The 20,688-nt window shown below is 40.8% G+C and overlaps 1 protein-coding gene across 1 annotated transcript in view; it reads left to right on the plus strand.

Annotated features, from left to right (window-relative positions):
* Nucleotides 1–1,303: 1,303 nt before the first annotated feature.
* The window catches only part of LOC128643674 (sister chromatid cohesion protein PDS5 homolog A-like), a 22,220-nt gene continuing 2,835 nt past the window's right edge, over nt 1,304–20,688 (plus strand). Inside the window, exon 1 of the mRNA XM_053696507.1 lies at nt 1,304–1,450. Within this exon, the coding sequence (XP_053552482.1) occupies nt 1,320–1,450 (131 nt within the window). The 5' untranslated portion in view covers nt 1,304–1,319. The remainder of the gene's footprint in view (nt 1,451–20,688) is intronic.

Consider the following 20,688-nt stretch of genomic DNA (forward strand, 5'->3'; position numbering starts at 1 on the left):
CATCAACAGGCTCCATTTGAGCCTATGCATTCTTTGGATATTAAGCTGTTAACCTGGAAGTTTTTGTTTTTGATTGCTATCTCTTCGTCTAGAAGAGTTTTGGAGCTTTCAGCGTTAGTGTGAAGCTCCTTTCCTTATTTTCATTCTGATAAGGTGGTACTGCGTACTGCTTTTAGGTTTTCTTCCCAAGGTTGTTTCAGATAAGAATATTAATCAAAAAATTGTTGTTCCTTCTTTGTGTCCTAATCCTCCTCCTCCTCCTCATAAAGAACGTTTGTTGCACAATTTTGATGTAGTTTGTGCATTGAAATATATTTGCAGACGACTAAGGATTTTCGCCAGTCTTCTTCTTTATTTGTTTTTTCTGGGAAGCGTAAGGGTCAGAAAGCTACGGCTACTTCTCTTTCTTGCTGTTTAAGGAGTGTTATTCATTTGGCATATGAGATTGCTGGTCAGCAGCCTCCTGAGAAAATCACGGCTCATTCCACGAGGGCGGTTTCTTCTACTTGGGCTTTCAAAAATGGTGCCTCTGTAGATCAGATTTGCAAGGCTGCCACTTGGTCATCTTTACATACTTTTTTCAAAATTTAATAATTTTGCTTCAGCTGAGGCTGCTTTTTCAAGAAAGGTTCTTCAAGCAGTGGTGCTTTCGGTTTAGGCTTACTGTCTTGTCCCTCCCTTATCATCCGCGTTCTCTACCTTGGGTATTATTTCCCAATAGTAATTATGATGATCGTTAACTCACCGTGTCATTAGAAAGAAAATTAAATTTTTTGCTTACTTAATAAATTTGTTTCTTTCTTGACACGTTGAGTCCGCGACCCTCCCTGTTTTCAGACAGTTTTTTTTTTTTTTTTATAAACCTAAGTCACATCTGCACCTTTTTTTTTACTTCCTTTCTCCTTCCCTTTTTTCGAATGACTGGGGGTTGTGGGTAAGGGAGTGGTATTTAACAGCTTTGCTGTGGTGCTCTTTGCCGCCTCCTGCAGGTTAGGAGTGATATTCCCAATAGTAATTATGCTGATCCGTGTCAAGAAAGAAACAAATCTATCAGGAAAGCATAATTTTCGTTTATAATGAGAATGTGTTGTCAGTTATGGTTTGATTTTGTTGGTGTAATCTCATTTAATTTTCATTTGATTATTTGGTTCAACTTAGTTTAAAATTTGAAATACTATATCAATAAATTGTGGAAAAACCCCATATGTAATTTTACATTTGCTCTTTGAATGTACCTATGAAGAATGAACTTTATGAATGAACGCCCCCTTTTTTTTTTTCTTCTTCTTCCAATCTAGTGGCGTGTGAGAAAAGAAGCCATGATGGGTCTTGCTCAACTATACAAGAAGTATTGTCTGCATGCAGAAGCTGGCAAGGAAGTTGGAGAAAAAGTGAGCTGGATAAAGGATAAACTTCTGCACATATACTACCAAAATAGCATAGATGACAAGTGAGTTAAAGCCCAACTGTATATCTCAAACTGTGTCGATTTTGGAAATGATACAACGGGATTTGATGCCTGATGTATGTTATACAAATATATCAGTTGTTTCTTTTCTAATGGCAATTAATGGAATTTTCTTCACCTGGCCACCATGAGGAGACAGGCACCCCAATCAGCATTGTAGAGCTAGGCAGAGAAAGGTGCTGTGCTGAAGTTTCTTATTTTAATGCTCTTAATAGATTGTTTCCTGCAAGAGAACAGGGGCATTGTTGAAAGCTATGTAATGCTTTTAGTAGAATTTTGGTATGTGGTAGCTGCTGGATGTCGCAGGGAAGTTCCTATGCTTCTTCCTGTATTACCATGCTATCCTTCCTTTCAGGCAAACGTTAGTTACACTGATTTCTTTTACACGATATGACGAGTCCACGGATTTCATCCTTGTGGGATATCGCCTCCTTGTCAGCAGGAAGTGGCAAAGAGCTCCACAGCAGAGCTTCATATATAGCCCCTCCCTTCCCTCCCCCTCCAGTCATTCTTTTTGCCTGTGTTAGTGATAGGAAGAGGTAAAGAGAGGTGTTCGGTTTAGATTCTTCAATCAAGAGTTTTTTGTTTTGAAATGGTGCCAAAGTGTTCTATTTTATTACAGAGCAGCTTTAAGTAGTCTTTTTAGACTGTGGGAACTGGTGGATTTTTGTCTCCAGTGTGCCTCCCAGGATTGTGCTGCGTTTGCTGTACATAGTGTTGGAAATTCTTAACTAAGCCTTCTCTTTTTCACAGGACCTCAGGAGGAAAAGAAGACCTCTTGACACTGAAGTTGTCATGCTGTTACTCAGCATGAAGGTAAGTGCAGTTCTTTTATTCTGGGACACAGAAACAGAATCTCAGATGGACTGTATGTTCACTATGCTTTGGGGTAAAGTAGTTAGTGACAGAACCAGACACTCTAGCGGTCTACTACCTAGAAGCACTGGTATGTTAGTACAAGATGACATAGTGTACCAGACTCTCTGACAACGTTTATTAAAGAGTGGAAACTGGGGGTTATTGTGTATGTGTTTAACCAGACATTCAGGCGGTTTTCAGTGTGTGCCTTGAAGCGCTGGGACGTTGTGTGTGGGTTTCTTTTCTGGGGCTTGCTGACGCAAGGGATAACAAGAAAACAGTGCTTTAATACTTTAAGGGCAATTTCGGAGTGCATATATTTTACTGGCCTCCGGTGAATGGCGGATTGTTGCTTGTGTTAATAGAGCTTATGGAATTACGCCCACGAGGGGCGGAGCTTAGACTTTGCACGCTTTCATAGTGCAGTCAGTGTTGTGATAACAGCCTTCTTGGCCTCTAAGCCTTCTTATCCTGATTGCGCACTTGTTTATTATCGGTCCGGGCACAGGAGCAGGTAGGAGCCGCTGCGGCGAGGTGACGAGGCATTTTATTTTTAGAAGCAATCTGTGTCATATACTTGTGGGTTATTGCCAAAGAATAATAAATGGTGTACGAGGGAAGGTGAACTTAGAGAGCTTGCTTCTCCCTTGTAATACAATTCTCAGCATATTTAGTTTTTTTCAATTGAAAAATAAAAAACGGATAGATGTGTGAATTGAGTTCTTAAAGATACAGTACTCAACATATTTATTTTACAATCGAATTTTTGTGAGTGAGTCTAACTTGCTGCTTGTTCACTTTATTAAGATGGATGAGCACAGTGCATGCCTTATTTGTTTAAATGCCATTGTGGAACCCCCTGTTACACTTTGTCCCTCATGTATTACTAGGTCATTACAGTGTAAAGAGCGAATTTTCTTATCTGATGATAATAATGGATTTACTCAGAATGATGAAGTTCAGGATAAACCTCAATCCCAAGCGTCTCAGCCCATAACGCCTACACTGGCGACGCCGTGTTCTTCATCGGTGTCTGCATCATTCACTCTACAGGATATGGCTACAGTTATGTCCTGAACCCTTACAGAGGTGTTATCTAAGTTGCCAGTTCTACAGGGTAAACGTAGTAGAATAGAGACCCAGGTAGTCCATGCGACCTCTGATTCCTTGATGGCAATCTCCGATCTTCCCTCCCAGGACTCTGAAGGGGGGGTAGGGAGGTTTTGTCGGAAGGAGAACTGTCTGATTCAGGTAACGCATTACCCAAGAAAGATTCGGATGTGATGTCCTTTAGATTTAAGCTTGAACACCTTTTGTCTGTTGCGGGAGGTTTTGTTAACCCTGGACGACTGTGACTCAATTGTAGTCCCTCCAGAGAAATTGTGTAAGATGGACAGATATTTGGAGGTCCCTACTTACGCTGAAGTTTTTCCCATTCCTAAAAGAATTCCAGAAATTAACAAGGAATGGGAAAGGCCGGGTTTACCGTTTTCTCCTTCCCCTATATTTAAAAAAATGTATCCTTTACCTGACACCGTTAGGGATGTTTGGCAAATGGTTCCTAAGGTGGAGGGAGCCATTTCTACTCTAGCTAAGCGTACGACTATTCCTATTGAGCATAGTTGTTCTTTCAAGGACCCTATGGATAAAAAATAAACAACCCACAAAGCCTGCTGCTGCTCCCAAGACAGCATGAAGGGACGGCCTCCAGTCCGGGACCAGATCTAGTAGGGGGCAGACTTTCTCTCTTTGTCCAGGCTTAGATAAGAGATGTTCAGGATCCCTGGACACTAGAAATCTTGTCCCAGGGGTACCAACTGGAGTTCAAAAATTCCCTTCCAAGGGGAAGGTTTCTTCATTCACGATTGTCTGTAGACCAGATAAAGAGAGGCGTTTTTACGTTGTGTAAAAGACCTCTCCACTATGGGAGTAATTTGTCCCATTCCAATACAGGGGCAGGGGTTTTACTCAAATCTTTTTGTGGTTCCCAAAAAAGAGGGAACGTTCAGACCCATATTAGATCTCAAGAGTCTAAACAAGTTTCTCAGATTTCCATCCTTCAAGATGGAGACGATTCGTACAATTCTGCCATTGATCCAGGAGGGTCAATATATGACTACCGTGGACTTAAAGGATGCATATTTTCACATTCCTATCCACAGAGATCATCACCAGTTTCTAAGGTTTGCCTTCTTGGACAAACATTTTCAGTTCGTGGCTCTTCCCTTCCGGTTGGCCACGGCACCCAGGATCTTCACGAAAGTTCTAGGGGCTTTGCTAGCGATTCTCAGACCGCAGGGCATCACAGTGGCGCCTTATCTGGACGATATTCTAATCCAGACGTCCTCTTTCCAACTGACAGTCTCATACTGACATGGTTCTGTCCTTTCTAAGGACTCATGGATGGAAGGTGAACCTAGAAAAGAGTTCACTAATTCCACAGACAAGGGTTCCTTTCCTGGGAACTTAATAGATTCCGTAGCCATGAAAATCTTTTTTACGGAAGTCAGAATGTTAAAGATTCTGGAGACATGCCGAACCCTTCAGTCCAATCCTCGGCCATCAGTAGCTACGTGCATGGAGGTAATTGGATTGATGGTGGCGGCAATGGACATCATTCCGTTTGCTCATTTTCATCTCAGACCTCTACAACTGAGCATGCTCAGGCAGTGGAATGGAGATTATGCAGATTTGTCTCCTCAGATAGATCTGGATAAGGAGACGAGAGACTCTCTTCTTTGGTTGTCGCCGGATCATCTGACCCAAGGGACATGCTTCCGCAGACCTTCATGGGTGATAGTGACAACGGATGCCAGTCTACTAGGATGGGGTGCAGTCTGGAATTCCCTGAAGGCTCAGGGAGTGTGGATTTGAGCGGAGTCTCTACTTCCCATAAATATTCTGGAGTTGAGAGCAATATTCAATGCGCTTCAACCTTGGCCTCAATTGGCCTCGGCCAAATTCATCCGATTTCAGTTGGACAACATCACGACTGTGGCTTACATAAATCATCAGGGAAGAACAAGGAGTTCCTTGGCGATGACAGAAGTATCCAAGATAATTCGGTGGGCAGAGACTCACTCTTGTTATCTGTCAGCAATTTACATCCCAGGAGTGGACAACTGGGAAGCAGATTTTTTGAGCAGACAGACATTTCATCCGGGGGAATGGGAACTTCACCCGGTTGTCTTTGCTTCCCTGATTCTCAGGTGGGACAGACCAGAATTGGATCTGATGGCATCTCGACAGAATGCCAAGCTTCCGAGGTACGGATCCAGGTCCAGGGATCCTCAGGCCGAACTGATGCCTTGGCAGTGCATTTGTCGTTCAGCCTAGCTTATGTGTTTCCACCGTTTGCTCTCCTTCCCCGGGTGATTGCTCGGATCAAACAGGAGAGGGCTTCAGTGATTCTCATCGCTCCTGCGTGGCCTCGCCGGACTTGTTATGCCGATCTGGTGGACATGTCCTCTCTGCCGCCGTGGAAGCTTCCATTGAGGCAGGACCTTCTCATTCAGGCACCCTTCCATCATCCGAATTTAGTTTCTCTGCAGCTGACTGCTTGGAGATTGAGCGCTTGATTTTATCTAAGCGAAGGTTCTCTGATTCGGTCATTGATACCTTGATCCAGGCATGTAAGCCTGTTACTAGAAAGATTTACCATAAGATATGGCGTAAATATCTTTATTGGTGCGAATCCAAGGGCTACTCGTGGAGTAGGGTTAGGATTCCCAGGATTTTATCTTTTCTCCAAGAAGGATTGGAGAAAGGGTTGTCAGCAAGTTCCTTAAAGGGACAGATTTCTGCTTTGTCCATTTTGCTACACAAACGTCTGGCAGATGTTCAATCTTTTTGTCAGGCTCTGACTAGAACCAGGCCTGTATTTAGACCAATTGCTCCTCCTTGGAGTTTGAATTTAGTTCTTAAAGTTCTTCAAGGGGTTCCATTTGAACCCATGCATTCCATAGATATTAAGTTATTATCTTTGAAAGTTTATTTTTGGTTGCTATTTCTTCTGTTCGCAGAGTTTCTGAGCTTTCGGCTTTACAATGTGATCCACCTTATCTTAATTTCCATGCTGAAAATGTGGTGTTACGTTCCAAACCTGGGTTTCTTCCTAAGGTTGTTTCTAACAAGAATATTAATCAGGAAATTGTTGTTCCTTCATTATGTCCTAACCCTTCTTCTAAGGAGGAGCGTATGTTACATAACTTGGATGTAGTTCGTGCCTAAAATTTTACTTGCAGGCGACTAAGGATTTTCTTCAAACATCTTTATTGTTTGTGGGTTTTGCTGGGAAAGGTAGGGGTCAGAAAGCTGCGCTACCTCTTTCTTTTTGGCTGAAGAGTATCATCCGTTTGGCATATGAGACTGCTGGACAGCAGCCTCCTGAAAAAATTACGGCTCATTCTACTAGGGCTGTGGCTTCCTCATGGGCATTTAAAAGCGATGCTTCTGTTGAGCAGATTTGCAAGGCTGCAACTTGGTACTTTTGCTTCATCCAAGGCTATTTTTGGGAGAAAGGTTCTTCAAGCCGTGGTGCCTTCCGTTTAGTTCCCTGTCTTTCATCCGTGTCCTATAGCTTTGGTATTGTATCCCACAAGTAAGGATGAAATCCGTGGACTCGTCATATCTTGTAAAAGAAAAGGAAATTTATGCTTACCTGATACATTTATTTTACAATATGACGAGTCCACGGCCCACCCTGATATTTTTCTAAAGACAGGTTTTTATTTTTGTTAAACTTCAGTCACCTCTGCTCCTTGGCCTTTCCTTTCTCTTCCTAACTTCGGTTGAATGACTGGAGGGGGAGGGAAAGGAGGGGCTATATATGCAGCTCTGCTGTGGAGCTCTTTGCCACTTCCTGCTGACCAGGAGGCGATATCCCACAAGTAAGGATGAAATCCATGGACTCGTCATATTGTAAAAGAAATAAATTTATCAGGTAAGCATAAATTTCCTTTTTTCCTTTGTGTTACAGGACTCTTTAGAAGGACAGAAGATGTTTTACTTTCTTTAAACTATCCTCTCTAATGGCTTGTTGATAGACATATTGCCAAAAATCTAGGAAGTTTTTTTTTTTTTTAATAGACCCCAGAGAAAGTAAGGTGTTAAATTGAACACTTTTATTTACGCACAAAACATAAAGCAATTCTGGGCCATATATGAGACCTCAGGATAGAAGTTGTTTCAGAGGGGGGCACATTAAGAGCGACATGTGATTCCCGGTGGCCATGTTTAAGCAAAATGCACATTTGACCTGCAGTTAAGGGCTTAGCTTTCCCCACCTCCTTGAGTGGGCGTTTTCATCTCAGCATCCTTTCCTACATACGGATCGACTGCCTGGAAGCAAGCGGTTCTGGAGGTAGTGAGACACCTCAGATGGGGCATTATTCAGGGTTTGTCTGTGGAGTTTTTCACAGGGGTAACTTAATCTGCTGTGCCAATATTGTGATATTTCATTGTTACTCTTTTTATAAGCATGGAGGATTTGTTTACTAAGCTTAGTCAGGAGAGAAATTGTTCCACCCCGTTATTTGATACAAATAAGTGCATACTATGTAAATTACATACCGTATGTCGTCCTGCTCAATTATGCAGCTCATGCCTTGCAACTGTTCTACAGTCTGGGAACCCTGGTATCCAGACTTCTGTGGTGTCCCCCTTCTCTCAGTTGGCACCTTAACAGTCAGCGGACTCGCCGACCAAAAAATGCCCTGTCATGCCAACCTTACCAACGCAAGAGGCTGTATCTGTTTGTCAGTATACTGTGGTTGGCGATCCTGTTGCTCTGCCACAAACGAGGGTTGGTACTTTTCCTAATGATTTTGCGGCACAATAGCAGTCTGCGGTATTTGCTGTTTTGAGTGCTATGCAAGTTGCAGGTAAAAGGAGGAAAAACTAAATTTATGCTTACCTGATGAATTACTTTCTTTTACGATATGACGAGTCCACGGATTTCATCCTTACTTGTGGGATATTAACCTCCTGCTAACAGGAAGTGGCAAAGAGCACCACAGCAGAGCTGTATATATAGCCCCTCCCCTTCCCCTCCACCCTCAGTCATTCGGCCGAAGGTTATAGGAAGAGAAAAGGAAAGGCTAAAAAGGTGCAAAGGTGACTGAAGTTTTCAAAAAATAAAATAAACCTGTCTTAAAATAACAGGGAGGGCCGTGGACTCGTCGTATCGTAAAATAAAGTAATTTATCAGGTAAGCATTAATTTAGTTTTCTTTTACAAAGATATGACGCAATAGAACACGGATGAAAGGGAGGGACAAGACAGGAACCTAAACGGAAGGCACCACTGCTTGAAGAACCTTTCTCCCAAAGATAGCCTCAGAAGAAGCAAAAGTATCAAATTTGGAAAAAGTGTGAAGGGACGACCAAGTCGCAGCCTTACAAATCCATTCCACAGATGCATCATTTTTAAAAGCCCATGTGGAAGCCACAGCCCTAGTAGAATGAGACGTAATTCTTTCAGGAGGCTGCTGTCCAGCAGTCTCATATGCCAGGCGGATGATACTTCTTAGCCAAAAAGAAAGAGAGGTAGCCGTAGCTTTCTGACCCCTACGAATTCCAGAATAAACTATGAATAATGAAGATGATTGACGGAAATCCTTAGTTGCCTGTAAGTAAAACTTTAAGGCACGGACCACGTCCAAGTTATGTAACAGACGCTCCTCCTTAGAAGAAGGATTAGGACACAAGGAAGGAACACCAATTTCCTGATTAATATTCTTATTTGGAACAACCTTAGGAAGGAACCCAGGTTTGGTACATAAAACCACCTTATCAGAATGAAATAAGAGATAAGGTGAATCACACTGTAATGTTGAAAGCTCAGAAACTCTTCGAGCAGAGGAAAAAGCAACCAAAACCAGAACTTTCCAAGATAATAGTTTAATATCTATGGATTGCATAGGTTCAATTGGAACCCCTTGCAGAACTCGAACTAAATTCAAACTCCAGGGAGGAGTAATAGGTCTAAATACAGGCTTAATTCTAGATAGAGCCTGACCAAAAGACTGAACATCTGATACATTTGCCAAACGTTTGTGAAACAGAATTGACAAAGCTGAAATTTGGCCCTTTAAGGAACTTGCTGATAACACTTTCTCTAATCCTTCTTGGAGAAAAGACAAAATCCTAGGAATCCTAACTTTACTCCGTGAGTAACCCTTGGATTCTGACTAATAAAGATATTTACGCCATATCTTAGATCTTTCTAGTGACAGGCTTTATAGCCTGTATCAAAGTATTGATAAATGAATCAGAGAATCCTCGCTTCGATAAAATCAAGCGTTCAATCTCCACACAGTCAGCTGCAGAGAAATTAGATTTGGATGTTGGAAAGGACCTTGAATGAGAAGGTCCTGTCTCAACTGAAGTTTCCACGGTGGCAGAGAGGACATGTCCACTAGATCCGCATACCAAGTCCTGTATGGCCACGCAGGCACTATCAGTACCACTGAAGCTCTCTCCTGTTTGATTAGAGCAATCACGCGTGAGAGGAGAGGAAACGGCGGAAACACGTAAGCTAGGCTGAACAACCAAGGTACTGCCAAGGCATCCTTGTGGATTGGTATATGAAGGTAAGCATCCTTCAAATCCACGGTAGTCCTATATTGACCCTCCTGGATCATTGGCAAAATCGTACGAATTGTCTCCATCTTGAATAGATGGAAATTTGTTTAGACACTTGAGGTCCAAAATGGGTCTGAACGTTCCCTCTTTTCTGGGGACCACAAATAGGTTTGAGTAAAACCCCTGTCCCAATTTTGGAACAGGACAGATTACTCCCATAGTAAAAAGGTCTTTTACACAGCGTAAGAACGCCTCTCTCTTTATCTGGTTTGCAGATAATTTCCAATTGATAACCGTGGGTCACTATTTCTAGTGCACAGGAATCCTGAACATCTCTTGCCCAAGCCTGAGCAAAGAAAGAAAGTCTGCCCCCTACTAGATCCAGACCCGGATCGGGGGCCACCCCTTCATGCTGCTTTGTGGAAGAAGAAGCGGGGGTTCTCCTTTAAAGTTCCGAAAGAAACGAAAATTATTCTGTTTACCCCTCATTTTTACCGACCTATCCTGAGGTAGGGCATGGACCTTACCTCCTGTAATATCAGAATATCAGAAATGATCTCCTTCAATTCTGGCCCAAAAAGGGTCTTACCTTTTAAAGGGAATAGCTAAAAGCTTATGTTTTGATAACACATCAGCAGACCAAGATTTGAGCCACAATGCTCTACGTGCTAAAATAGCAAATCCTGCATTTTTAGCCACTAATTTAGCAATTTGAAAAGCGGCATCAGTAATAAAAGAATTAGCTAGCTTAAAGGGACACTGTACCCAAAATATTTCTTTCATGATTCAGATTGAGCATGAAATTTTAAGCAACTTTCTAATTTACTCCTATTATCAAATTTTCTTCATTCTCTTACTATCTTTATTTAAAATGCAAGAATTTAAGTTTAGATGCCGGCCCATTTTTGGTGGACCTGGGTTGTCCTTGCTGATTGGTGGATAAATTCATCCACCAATAAAAAAATGCTGTCCAGAGTACTGAACCCCAAAAAAAGCATAGATGCCTTCTTTTTCAAATAAAGATAGCTAGAGAACAAAGAAAAATTGATAATAGGAGTAAATTAGAAAGTTGCTTAAAATTGCATGCTCTTTCTGAATTACAAAACAAAATTTTTTGGGTTCAGTGTCCCTTTAAGAGCCTTAATTCTATCTAGAATGTCATCTAATGGAGTCTCAACCTTAAGAGACTCTTCTAGAGCCTCAAACCAAAAAGCTGCTGCAGTAGTTACTGGAACAATGCAAGCCGTAGGTTGTAAAAGAAATCCTTACTTGTGGGATATCGCCTCCTGGTCAGCAGGAGGAGGCAAAGAGCACCACAGCAGAGCTGTATTTATAGCTCCTCCCTTCCCTCCCACTCCAGTCATTCTCTTTGCCTGTGTTAGTGATAGGAAGAGGTAAATTGAGGTGTTAGTTTAGATTCTTAAATCAAGAGTTTATTTTTTAAAATGGTACCAAAGTGTGCTATTTTGCTTGGGTGTAGCCGTATTCCTTGTCAGCCTCTAGAGTAGAGCTACAGATGGCTTTAAAGCAATGGGAACTGGTGGGGTTTTACCCGCACTGTGCCTCCCATACTAGTGCTGCCCTTTGTATACTTATTGTGTTAGCAGATATTAACTAAGGCCCTTTTGTGTTCACAGAGCTGCTGGAGGGTGAAGACCTCTTGATCCTGTGGAACTTCTCATGCTGTTGATCAGCACTGAGGTAAGTGCAGTCTTTTATTTTCTGGGACACTAGCTAACTCAGAAGGGACTGTGTCATTATAAGCTGTTGGAACATGAGCCCTGGCAACAAGCAAGAGGGCTGTTCTGTAACGATGTGTGTGTGTGTGTCACAAGGGGGTTACATTATACTTATTGTGATCCTATGAATGGGGCTTAATACAGGGGCTGAGAACATAGCTGCAGTGTGAATGCTTAGGGCTATGGGGCCTCTGTGTTAGACGCTGGAGTGATTACCGGAGTCCTTGCATAGGACTCCGGTTTACAGCTGCATGTTTTTCTTTGGTCTGTGGCTACTTTCAGACTGTAGCAGGGGTTAAGAACCGGCTTTTTATTGCCGCACGGTGAACTTCACAGAATATGGAGGTTCTTTGCCGCGCAGAGTTACGGCGATGCGACGCGGGGCTTGCTTTGGCGCACTGTTAGCAGCGCAGACTGTCTAGCTTCCCGATGCTGGATAGACTGAACTCACGCCGAGACCGCATGGTTACTAGTGCACGCGAGCGGTCTTGGGCGTTTTCTGTCAGATTCCTCCGGTTCCTTGTCGAGTGTGGTCGGAAGACCGTGGGGGTAGGTAGGCGCCTCAGCAGAGCTGTGGCAAGGTGCTGAAATAAAATCTAAACAGACTGTTTTGATTGTTGCCTTTTTTCACATCGTTAACATATTTAAAGGCACAGTAGCTGCCTGGTATTCATATATTCTGTGCTGGTTAACCCTTTCAGGCTCTTACATCGTTTATTCCTGTTTAGTTTTTAAAGGCACAGTAGCTGCCTAGGTTTAAAATAATCTGTGCTGCTGTTTTTTCTATGCAATTAGCTACAAATTTAGTGCTATATTTTTCAGACCAAATTGCTTCTTGCTATCTGTTATGATTGATGCAGTCGATATCCAAACTGTAGCGTGTTCAATGTGTTTGGATGCCACCAAGGAAACCCCTGCTCCTTTTTGTCCCTCATGTATTAAGAGGGCCTTGCATTTTAGAGACAAAATTGTTTTTGACAAATCTTTTGTCTAAATTGAATGCTTCTCAAGAGTCTACAGATGAGATGCAGAGCATGCCGCAGCTTTCTCCCCAAGCGTCACAGCCCTTAACACCCGCTCAAGTGGGACCTAGTATTTCTCCAACATCTGCAGCTTTTACATTAAAAGACATAGCTACAGTGATGTCCCCTACACTTTCTGATACGTTAGCTTATTTGCCCATATTGCACGGCAAGCGTTCAAGACAGGACAATTATGTAGTAAATTCTGCCTCTGATTCTATGATGGCGATTACGAACGTACCCTCCCGGGGTTCTGAGTTGGAGAGTACTGCGGTACTTTCAGAAGGTGAACTGTCTGACTCAGGGAGTGCCTTACCTCTGCTTGACTCTGACATAGTTTCTTTCAGGTTTAAACTTGAGCATCTCCGTTTACTACTGAGGGAGGTGTTGGTTACTATGGATGACTGTGACTCTATAGTGTTCCCTCCAGAGAAATTGAGTAAGTTGGACAGATATTTGGAAGTCCCATCTTATTCGGATGTCTTTCCAGTCCCGAAAAGGACTTCAGAGTTTATTGCAAAAGAATGGGAGAGACCAGGTATTCCCTTCTCTCCTCCTCCAGTTTTTAAAAAGATGTATCCTATAGCCGACGCTATTAGAGATTCTTGGCAGACGGTCCCTAAAGTTTAGGGTGCTGTTTCTACTATGGCCAAGCGTACTACTATTCCTATTGAGGATAGTTGTGCATTTAAGGACCCTATGGATAAGAAATCTCCTTTTGGCTTCGGAGCATAATACGCTTAGCCTATGAGACTGCTGGACAGCAGCCCCCTGAAAGGATTACAGCTCATTCTACTAGAGCTGTGGCTTCCACCTGGGCCTTTAAAAATGAGGCCTCTGTTGAACAGATTTGCAAGGCTGCGACTTGGTCTTCGCTTCACACCTTTTCAAAATTTTACAAATTTGACACTTTTGCTTCTTTGGAGGCTGTTTTTGAGAGAAAGGTTCTACAGGCAGTGGTTCCTTCCGTTTAAGTTCCTGCCTTGTCCCTCCCATCAGCCGTGTACTTTAGCTTTGGTATTGGTATCCCACAAGTAATGGATGATCCGTGGACTGGATACACTTAACAAGAGAAAACATAATTTATGCTTACCTGATAAATTTATTTCTCTTGTAGTGTATCCAGTCCACGGCCCGCCCTGTCCTTTTAAGGCAGGTCTAAATTTTAATTAAACTACAGTCACCACTGCACCCTATGGTTTCTCCTTTCTCGTCTTGTTTCGGTCGAATGACTGGATATGGCAGTGAGGGGAGGAGCTATATAGCAGCTCTGCTGTGGGTGATCCTCTTGCAACTTCCTGTTGGGAAGGAGAATATCCCACAAGTAATGGATGATCCGTGGACTGGATACACTACAAGAGAAATAAATGTATCAGGTAAGCATAAATTATGTTTTCTCCACATTGTGATTTGGGTTTATGAACACTGTATTTCTTTCATGTAATTAGCAAGAGTCCATGAGCTAGTGACGTATGGGATATACATTCCTACCAGGAGGGGCAAAGTTTCCCAAACCTTAAAATGCCTATAAATACACCCCTCACCACACCCACAATTCAGTTTTACAAACTTTGCCTCCTATGGAGGTGGTGAAGTAAGTTTGTGCTAGATTCTACGTTGATATGCGCTCCGCAGCAAGTTGGAGCCCGGTTTTCCTCTCAGCGTGCAGTGAATGTCAGAGGGATGTGAGGAGAGTATTGCCTATTTGAATGCAGTGATCTCCTTCTACGGGGTCTATTTCATAGGTTCTCTGTTATCGGTCGTAGAGATTCATCTCTTACTTCCCTTTTCAGATCGACGATATACTCTTATATATACCATTACCTCTGCTGATTCTCGTTTCAGTACTGGTTTGGCTTTCTACAAACATGTAGATGAGTGTCCTGGGGTAAGTAAATCTTATTTTCTGTGACACTCTAAGCTATGGTTGGGCACTTTGTTTATAAAGTTCTAAATATATGTATTCAAACATTTATTTGCCTTGACTCAGAATGTTCAACATTCCTTATTTTCAGACAGTCAGTTTCATATTTGGGATAATGCATTTGAATTAATCATTTTTTTCTTACCTTCAAAAATTTGACTCTGTTTTTCCTGTGGGCTGTTAGGCTCGCGGGGGCTGAAAATGCTTCATTTTATTGCGTCATTCTTGGCGCGGACTTTTTTGGCGCAAAAATTCTTTTCCGTTTCCGGCGTCATACGTGTCGCCGGAAGTTGCGTCATTTTTTTACGTTATTTTGCGCCAAAAATGTCGGCGTTCCGGATGTGGCGTCATTTTTGGCGCCAAAAGCATTTAGGCGCCAAATAATGTGGGCGTCTTATTTGGCGCTAAAAAATAAGGGCGTCGCTTTTGTCTCCACATTATTTAAGTCTTTTTTTTTTCAGTGCTTCTGGTTGCTAGAAGCTTGTTCTTTGGCATTTTTTCCCATTCCTGAAACTGTCATTTAAGGAATTTGATCAATTTTGCTTTATATGTTGTTTTTTCTCTTACATATTGCAAGATGTCTCACGTTGCATCTGAGTCAGAAGATACTACAGGAAAATCGCTGTCTACTGCTGGAGCTACCAAGCTAAGTGTATCTGCTATAATTTTTGGTATCTGTTTCTCCAGCTGTTGTTTGTATTGCATGTCATGACAAACTTATTAATGCAGATAAAATTTCCTTTAGTACTGTTACATTACCTGTTGCTGTTCCGTCAACATCTAATTTTCAGAGTGTTCCTGATAAACATAAGAGATTTTATTTTTTAAATCCATTAAGAAGGCTATGTCTGTTATTTCTCCTTCTAGTTTACATAAAAGTCTTTTAAAACTTCTCTTTTTTCAGATGAATTTTTTAAATGAACATTATCATTCTGATACTGATAATGGTTCTTCTGGTTCAGAGGTTTCTGTCTCAGAGGTTGATGCTGATAAATCTTTGTATTTGTTCAAGATGGAATTTATTCGTTCTTTATTTAAAGAATTATTAATTGCATTAGAAATAGAGGATTCTGGTCCTCTTGATTCTAAATCTAAACGTTTAAATAAGGTTTTTAAATCTCCTGTAGTTATTCCAGAAGTGTTTAATCTCCCTGATGCTATTTCTGAAGTAATTTCCAGGGAATGGAATAATTTGGGTAATTCTTTTACTCCTTTTAAACGTTTAAGCAATTATATCCTGTGCCATCTGACAGATTAGAGTTTTTTTGGGACAAAATCCCTAAGGTTATGGGGCTGTCTCTACTCCTGCTAAATGTGCTACTATTCCTACGGCAGATAGTAATTCATTTAGGGATCCTTTAGATAGGAAAAATTGAATCCTTTCTAAGAAAAGCTTACTTATGTTCAGGTAATCTTCTTAGACTTGCTATATTTTTAGCGGATGTTGCTGCAGCTTCAACTTTTTGGTTAGAAGCTTTAGCGCAACAAGTAACAGATCATAATTTTATAGCATTATTATTATTCTATAACATGCTAATAATTTTATTGGTGATACCATCTTTTGATATCATTAGAGTTGATGTCAGGTATATGTCTCTTGCTATTTTAGCTAGAACAGCTTTATGGATTAAACTTGGAATACTGATATGTCTTCTAAGTCAACTTTGCTTTCCCTTTCTTTTCAGGGTAATAAATTATTATTTCAACTGTTTCTGGAAGGAAGGGAACTTTTTTACCAAAGGATAAAAAATCTAAGGTAAATTTAGGTCTAATGATCATTTCGTTCCTTTCCTCACAATAAGGAACAAAAGCCTGATCCTTCATTCTCAGGAGCGGTATCAGTTTGGAAACTATTTCCAGTTTGGAATATATCCAAGCCTTTTAGAAAACCTATAGCCAGCTCCTAAGTACCCATGAAGGTGCGGACCTTATTCCAGCTCAGCTGGTATGAGGCAGATTACGTTTTCTTCAAAGAAATTTTGATCAATTCCGTTCTCAATTTCTGGTTTCAGAACATTGTTTCAGAAAGGTACAGAATTGGCTTCAGTTAAGGCCTCCTGCTAAGAGATTTTTTTCTTTCCCGTGTCCCAGTTAACACAGCAAAGGCTCAGCATTTCTGAAATATGTTTCAGATTTAGAGTTGGCTGGAGTAATTATGCCAGTTCCAGTTCTGGAACAGGGGCTGGGGTTTTATTTTATCTCTTCATTGTACTAAGAAGGTCAATTCCTTCAGACCAGTTTCGGATCTATCAATATTGAATCGTTATGTAAGGATACCAACATTCAAGATGGTTACTGTAGGACTGTCCTGCCTTTTGTTTAGCAAGGGCATTATATGTCTACAATAGATTTACAGGATGTGTATCTACATATTCCGATTCATCCAGATCACTTTTTGTGTCTGAGATTCTCTTTTTAGACAAGCATTACCAGTTTTGTGGCTCTACCGTTTGGCCTAGCCTCAGTTCCAAGAATTTCTTTCAAAGGTTCTCGGTGCCCTTCTTTCTGTAATCAGAGAACAGGGTTTTTTGGTATTTCCTTATTGGACAATATCTGGGTACTTGCTCAGTCTTCTCATTTTCGAAGAATCTCATACGAATCGACTTGTGTTGTTTCTTCAAGTTCATGGTTGGAGGATCAATTTACCAATCAGTTCATTGATTCCTCAGACAAGTGTAACCTTTTTAGGTTTCTAGAATAGATTCAGTGTCTATGACTCTGTCCTTGTCAGACAAGAGAAGTTTAACATTGATATCAGCTTGTCAAAACCTTCAGTCACAATCATTCCCTTTGGTAGCCTTATGCATGGAAATTTTAGGTCTTAGGACTGCCGCATCAAATGCGATCTCCTTTGCTCGTTTTCACATGCGACCTCTTCAGCTCTGTATGCTGAACCAATGGTGCAGGGATTACTCAAAGATATCTCAATTAATATCTTTAAACCGATTATACGACACTCTCTGACATGGTGGGCAGATCACCATCGTTTAGTTCAGGGGGCTTCTTTGTTCTTCCGACCTGGACTATAATCTCAACAGATGCAAGTCTTACAGGTTGGGGAGCTGTGTGGGGGTATCTGACGGCACAAGGGGTTTGGGAATCTCAGGAGGTGAGATTTCCGATCTATATTTGGAACTCCGTGCAATTTCAGAGCTCTTCAGTCTTGGCCTCTTCTGAAGAGAGAGTTGTTCATTTGTTTTCAGATAAGACAATGTCACAACTGTGGCATACATCAATCATCAAGGAGGGACTCACAGTCCTCTGGCTATGAAAGAAGTATCTCGAATTTTGGTTTGGGCGGAATCCAGCTCCTGTCTAATCTCTGCGGTTCATATCCCAGGTATGGACAATTGGAAAGCGGATTATCTCAGTCGCCAAACGTTGCACCTGGGCGAATGGTCTTCACCCAGAGGTATTTCCTCAGATTGTTCAAATGTGGGAACTCACAGATATAGATCTGATGGTTTCTCATCTAAACAAGAAACTTCCCTGGTATCTGTCCGGATCCAGGGATCCTCGGGCGGAGGCAGTGGATGCATTATCTCTTCCTTACAAGTGTCATCCTGCCTATATCTTTCCGCCTCTAGTTCTTCTTCCAAGGGTATTCTTAATATTCTAAAGGAATGCTCGTTTGTCCTGCTGGTAGCTCCAGCATGGCCTCACAGGTTTTGGTATGCGGATCTTGTCAGCTGTGGACTCTTCCGTTAAGATCAGTCTTTCTGTCGCAAGGTCCTTTTTTCCATCAGGATCTCAAATCCTTAAATTTAAAGGTATGGAGATTGAACGCTTGATTCTTGGTCAAAGAGGTTTCTCTGACTCTGTGATTGATACTATGTGACAGGCTCGTAAATCTGTATCTAGAGAGATATATTATAGAGTCTGGAAGACTTATATTTCTTCAGGATGGTTTAGATAAAGGTTTGTCCGCAAGTTTCTTGAAAGACAAATCTCTGCTCTTTCTGTTCTTTTTCATAGAAGGATTGCTAATCTTCCTGATATTCATTGTTTTGTACAAGCTTTGGTTTGTATAAAACCTGTCATTAAGTCAATTTCTCCTCTTTGGAGTTTGAATTTGGTTCTGGGGGCTCTTCAAGCTTCTGCTTTTGAACCCATGCATTCTTTGGTCGTTATATTACTTTCTTGGAAAGTTTTTTGTTTCTTTTGGCCATCTCTTCTGCCAGAAGAATCTCTGAATTATCTAATCTTTTTTGTGAGTCTCCTTTTCTGATTTTGCATCAGGATAAGGCGGTGCTGCGAACTTCTTTTGAATTTTTTACCTAAGGTTGTGAATTCTATCAACATTAGTAGAGAAATTGTGGTTCCTTCATTATGTCCTAATCCTATGAATTCTAAGGAGAAATCATTGCATTTTTTGGATGCTGTTAGAGCTTTGTATTATTATGTTGAAGCTACTAAGTCTTTCCGAAAGACTTCTAGTCTATTTGTCATCTTTTCCGGTTCTAGAAAAGACCAGAAAGCTTCTGCCATTTCTTTGGCATCTTGGTTGAAATCTTTTTTTCATCATGCCTATGTTGAGTCGGGTAACACTCCGCCTCAAAGGATTACAGCTCATTCTACTAGGTCAGTTTCTACTTCCTGGGCGTTTAAGAATGAAGCTTCGGTTGATCAGATTTGCAAAACAGCAACTTGGTCCTCTTTGCATACTTTTACTAAATTCTACCATTTTGATGTGTTTTCTTCTTCTGAAGCAGTTTTTGGTAGAAACGTACTTCAGGCAGTGGTTTCAGTTTGAATCTTCTGCTTATGTTTTTTCATTACAATTTTATTCTGGGTGTGGATTATTTTCAGCAGGAATTGGCTGTCTTTATTTTATCCCTCCCTCTCTAGTGACTCTTGTGTGGAAAGATCCACATCTTGGGTAGTCATTATCCCATACGTCACTAGCTCATGGACTCTTGCTAATTACATGAAAGAAAACATAATTTATGTAAGAACTTACCTGATAAATTCATTTCTTTCATATTAGCAAGAGTCCATGAGGCCCGCCCTTTTTTTGTGGTGGTTATGATTTTTTTGTATAAAGCACAATTATTCCAATTCCTTATTTTATATGCTTTCGCACTTTTTTCTTATCACCCCACTTCTTGGCTATTCGTTAAACTGAATTGTGGGTGTGGTGAGGGGTGTATTTATAGGCATTTTAAGGTTTGGGAAACTTTGCCCCTCCTGGTAGGAATGTATATCCCATACGTCACTAGCTCATGGACTCTTGCTAATATGAAAGAAATGAATTTATCAGGTAAGTTCTTACATAAATTATGTTTTTTATCACGCTTTCACAAATTTAGCCATTGGCACACTTTTTGTACTTTGTGTGACACATTTGTCATTTTTAATCATACACATCATGTTTTCACTTATTTAAAAGGACATACCGGTATTGATCATATTAGGTAACATTTGGTCAATTTTATGTAATTTAGTTATAATTTTACATGTAAACACATTAACACATTTTTTTTTTATTTTTTCTTATATATTTTGCAAATAACGTTATCGTCATCGTCATCGTTATCACTATTCTATTGGAATAATATTATTTCATCATAGTTTTTACTCTCATTGATAGCAATTGTTATATGTTAAACGTTGTATCTATACCATTAAGTCAACTTATGATGGTCTAATCCAATACATACCGTACTCATAGTAGACAATTTTCCACACTTGTAGTTTAAGTATGCGACCTTCTCAAAGGTTTGATGGCGTAACTGCCCCATAGGATCAATTAACTATAATCTATCTGTTTGACAGATCGTTTTATACTTATTTGTTTAGATTTGTTTTTATAGTTTTATTCTTTCTTTATAACTAGATCTAGTTATTATGTATGTGTTTTAATAAACGGAAACTCTATTTTAATCTATTTTAATGTATCGCAAGATTAATTGGTGGACTGTAGTTCTTAACCAATTTGAGTTAATCATCCTGACACGATTCAGGATTGGTACAAATACTTTATTTCCTGTGGTATACCATAGCCTTTGACGCTCCTATATATCCAACATTGCATCTTCTATCAAGACCTATTAGGGGGTCTTCTTTATAGTGTAGCAGGTATACTATTCCAGGC

Source organism: Bombina bombina, unplaced genomic scaffold (genome assembly GCF_027579735.1).
Source record: "Bombina bombina isolate aBomBom1 unplaced genomic scaffold, aBomBom1.pri scaffold_1956, whole genome shotgun sequence".
NCBI lineage: Eukaryota > Metazoa > Chordata > Amphibia > Anura > Bombinatoridae > Bombina > Bombina bombina.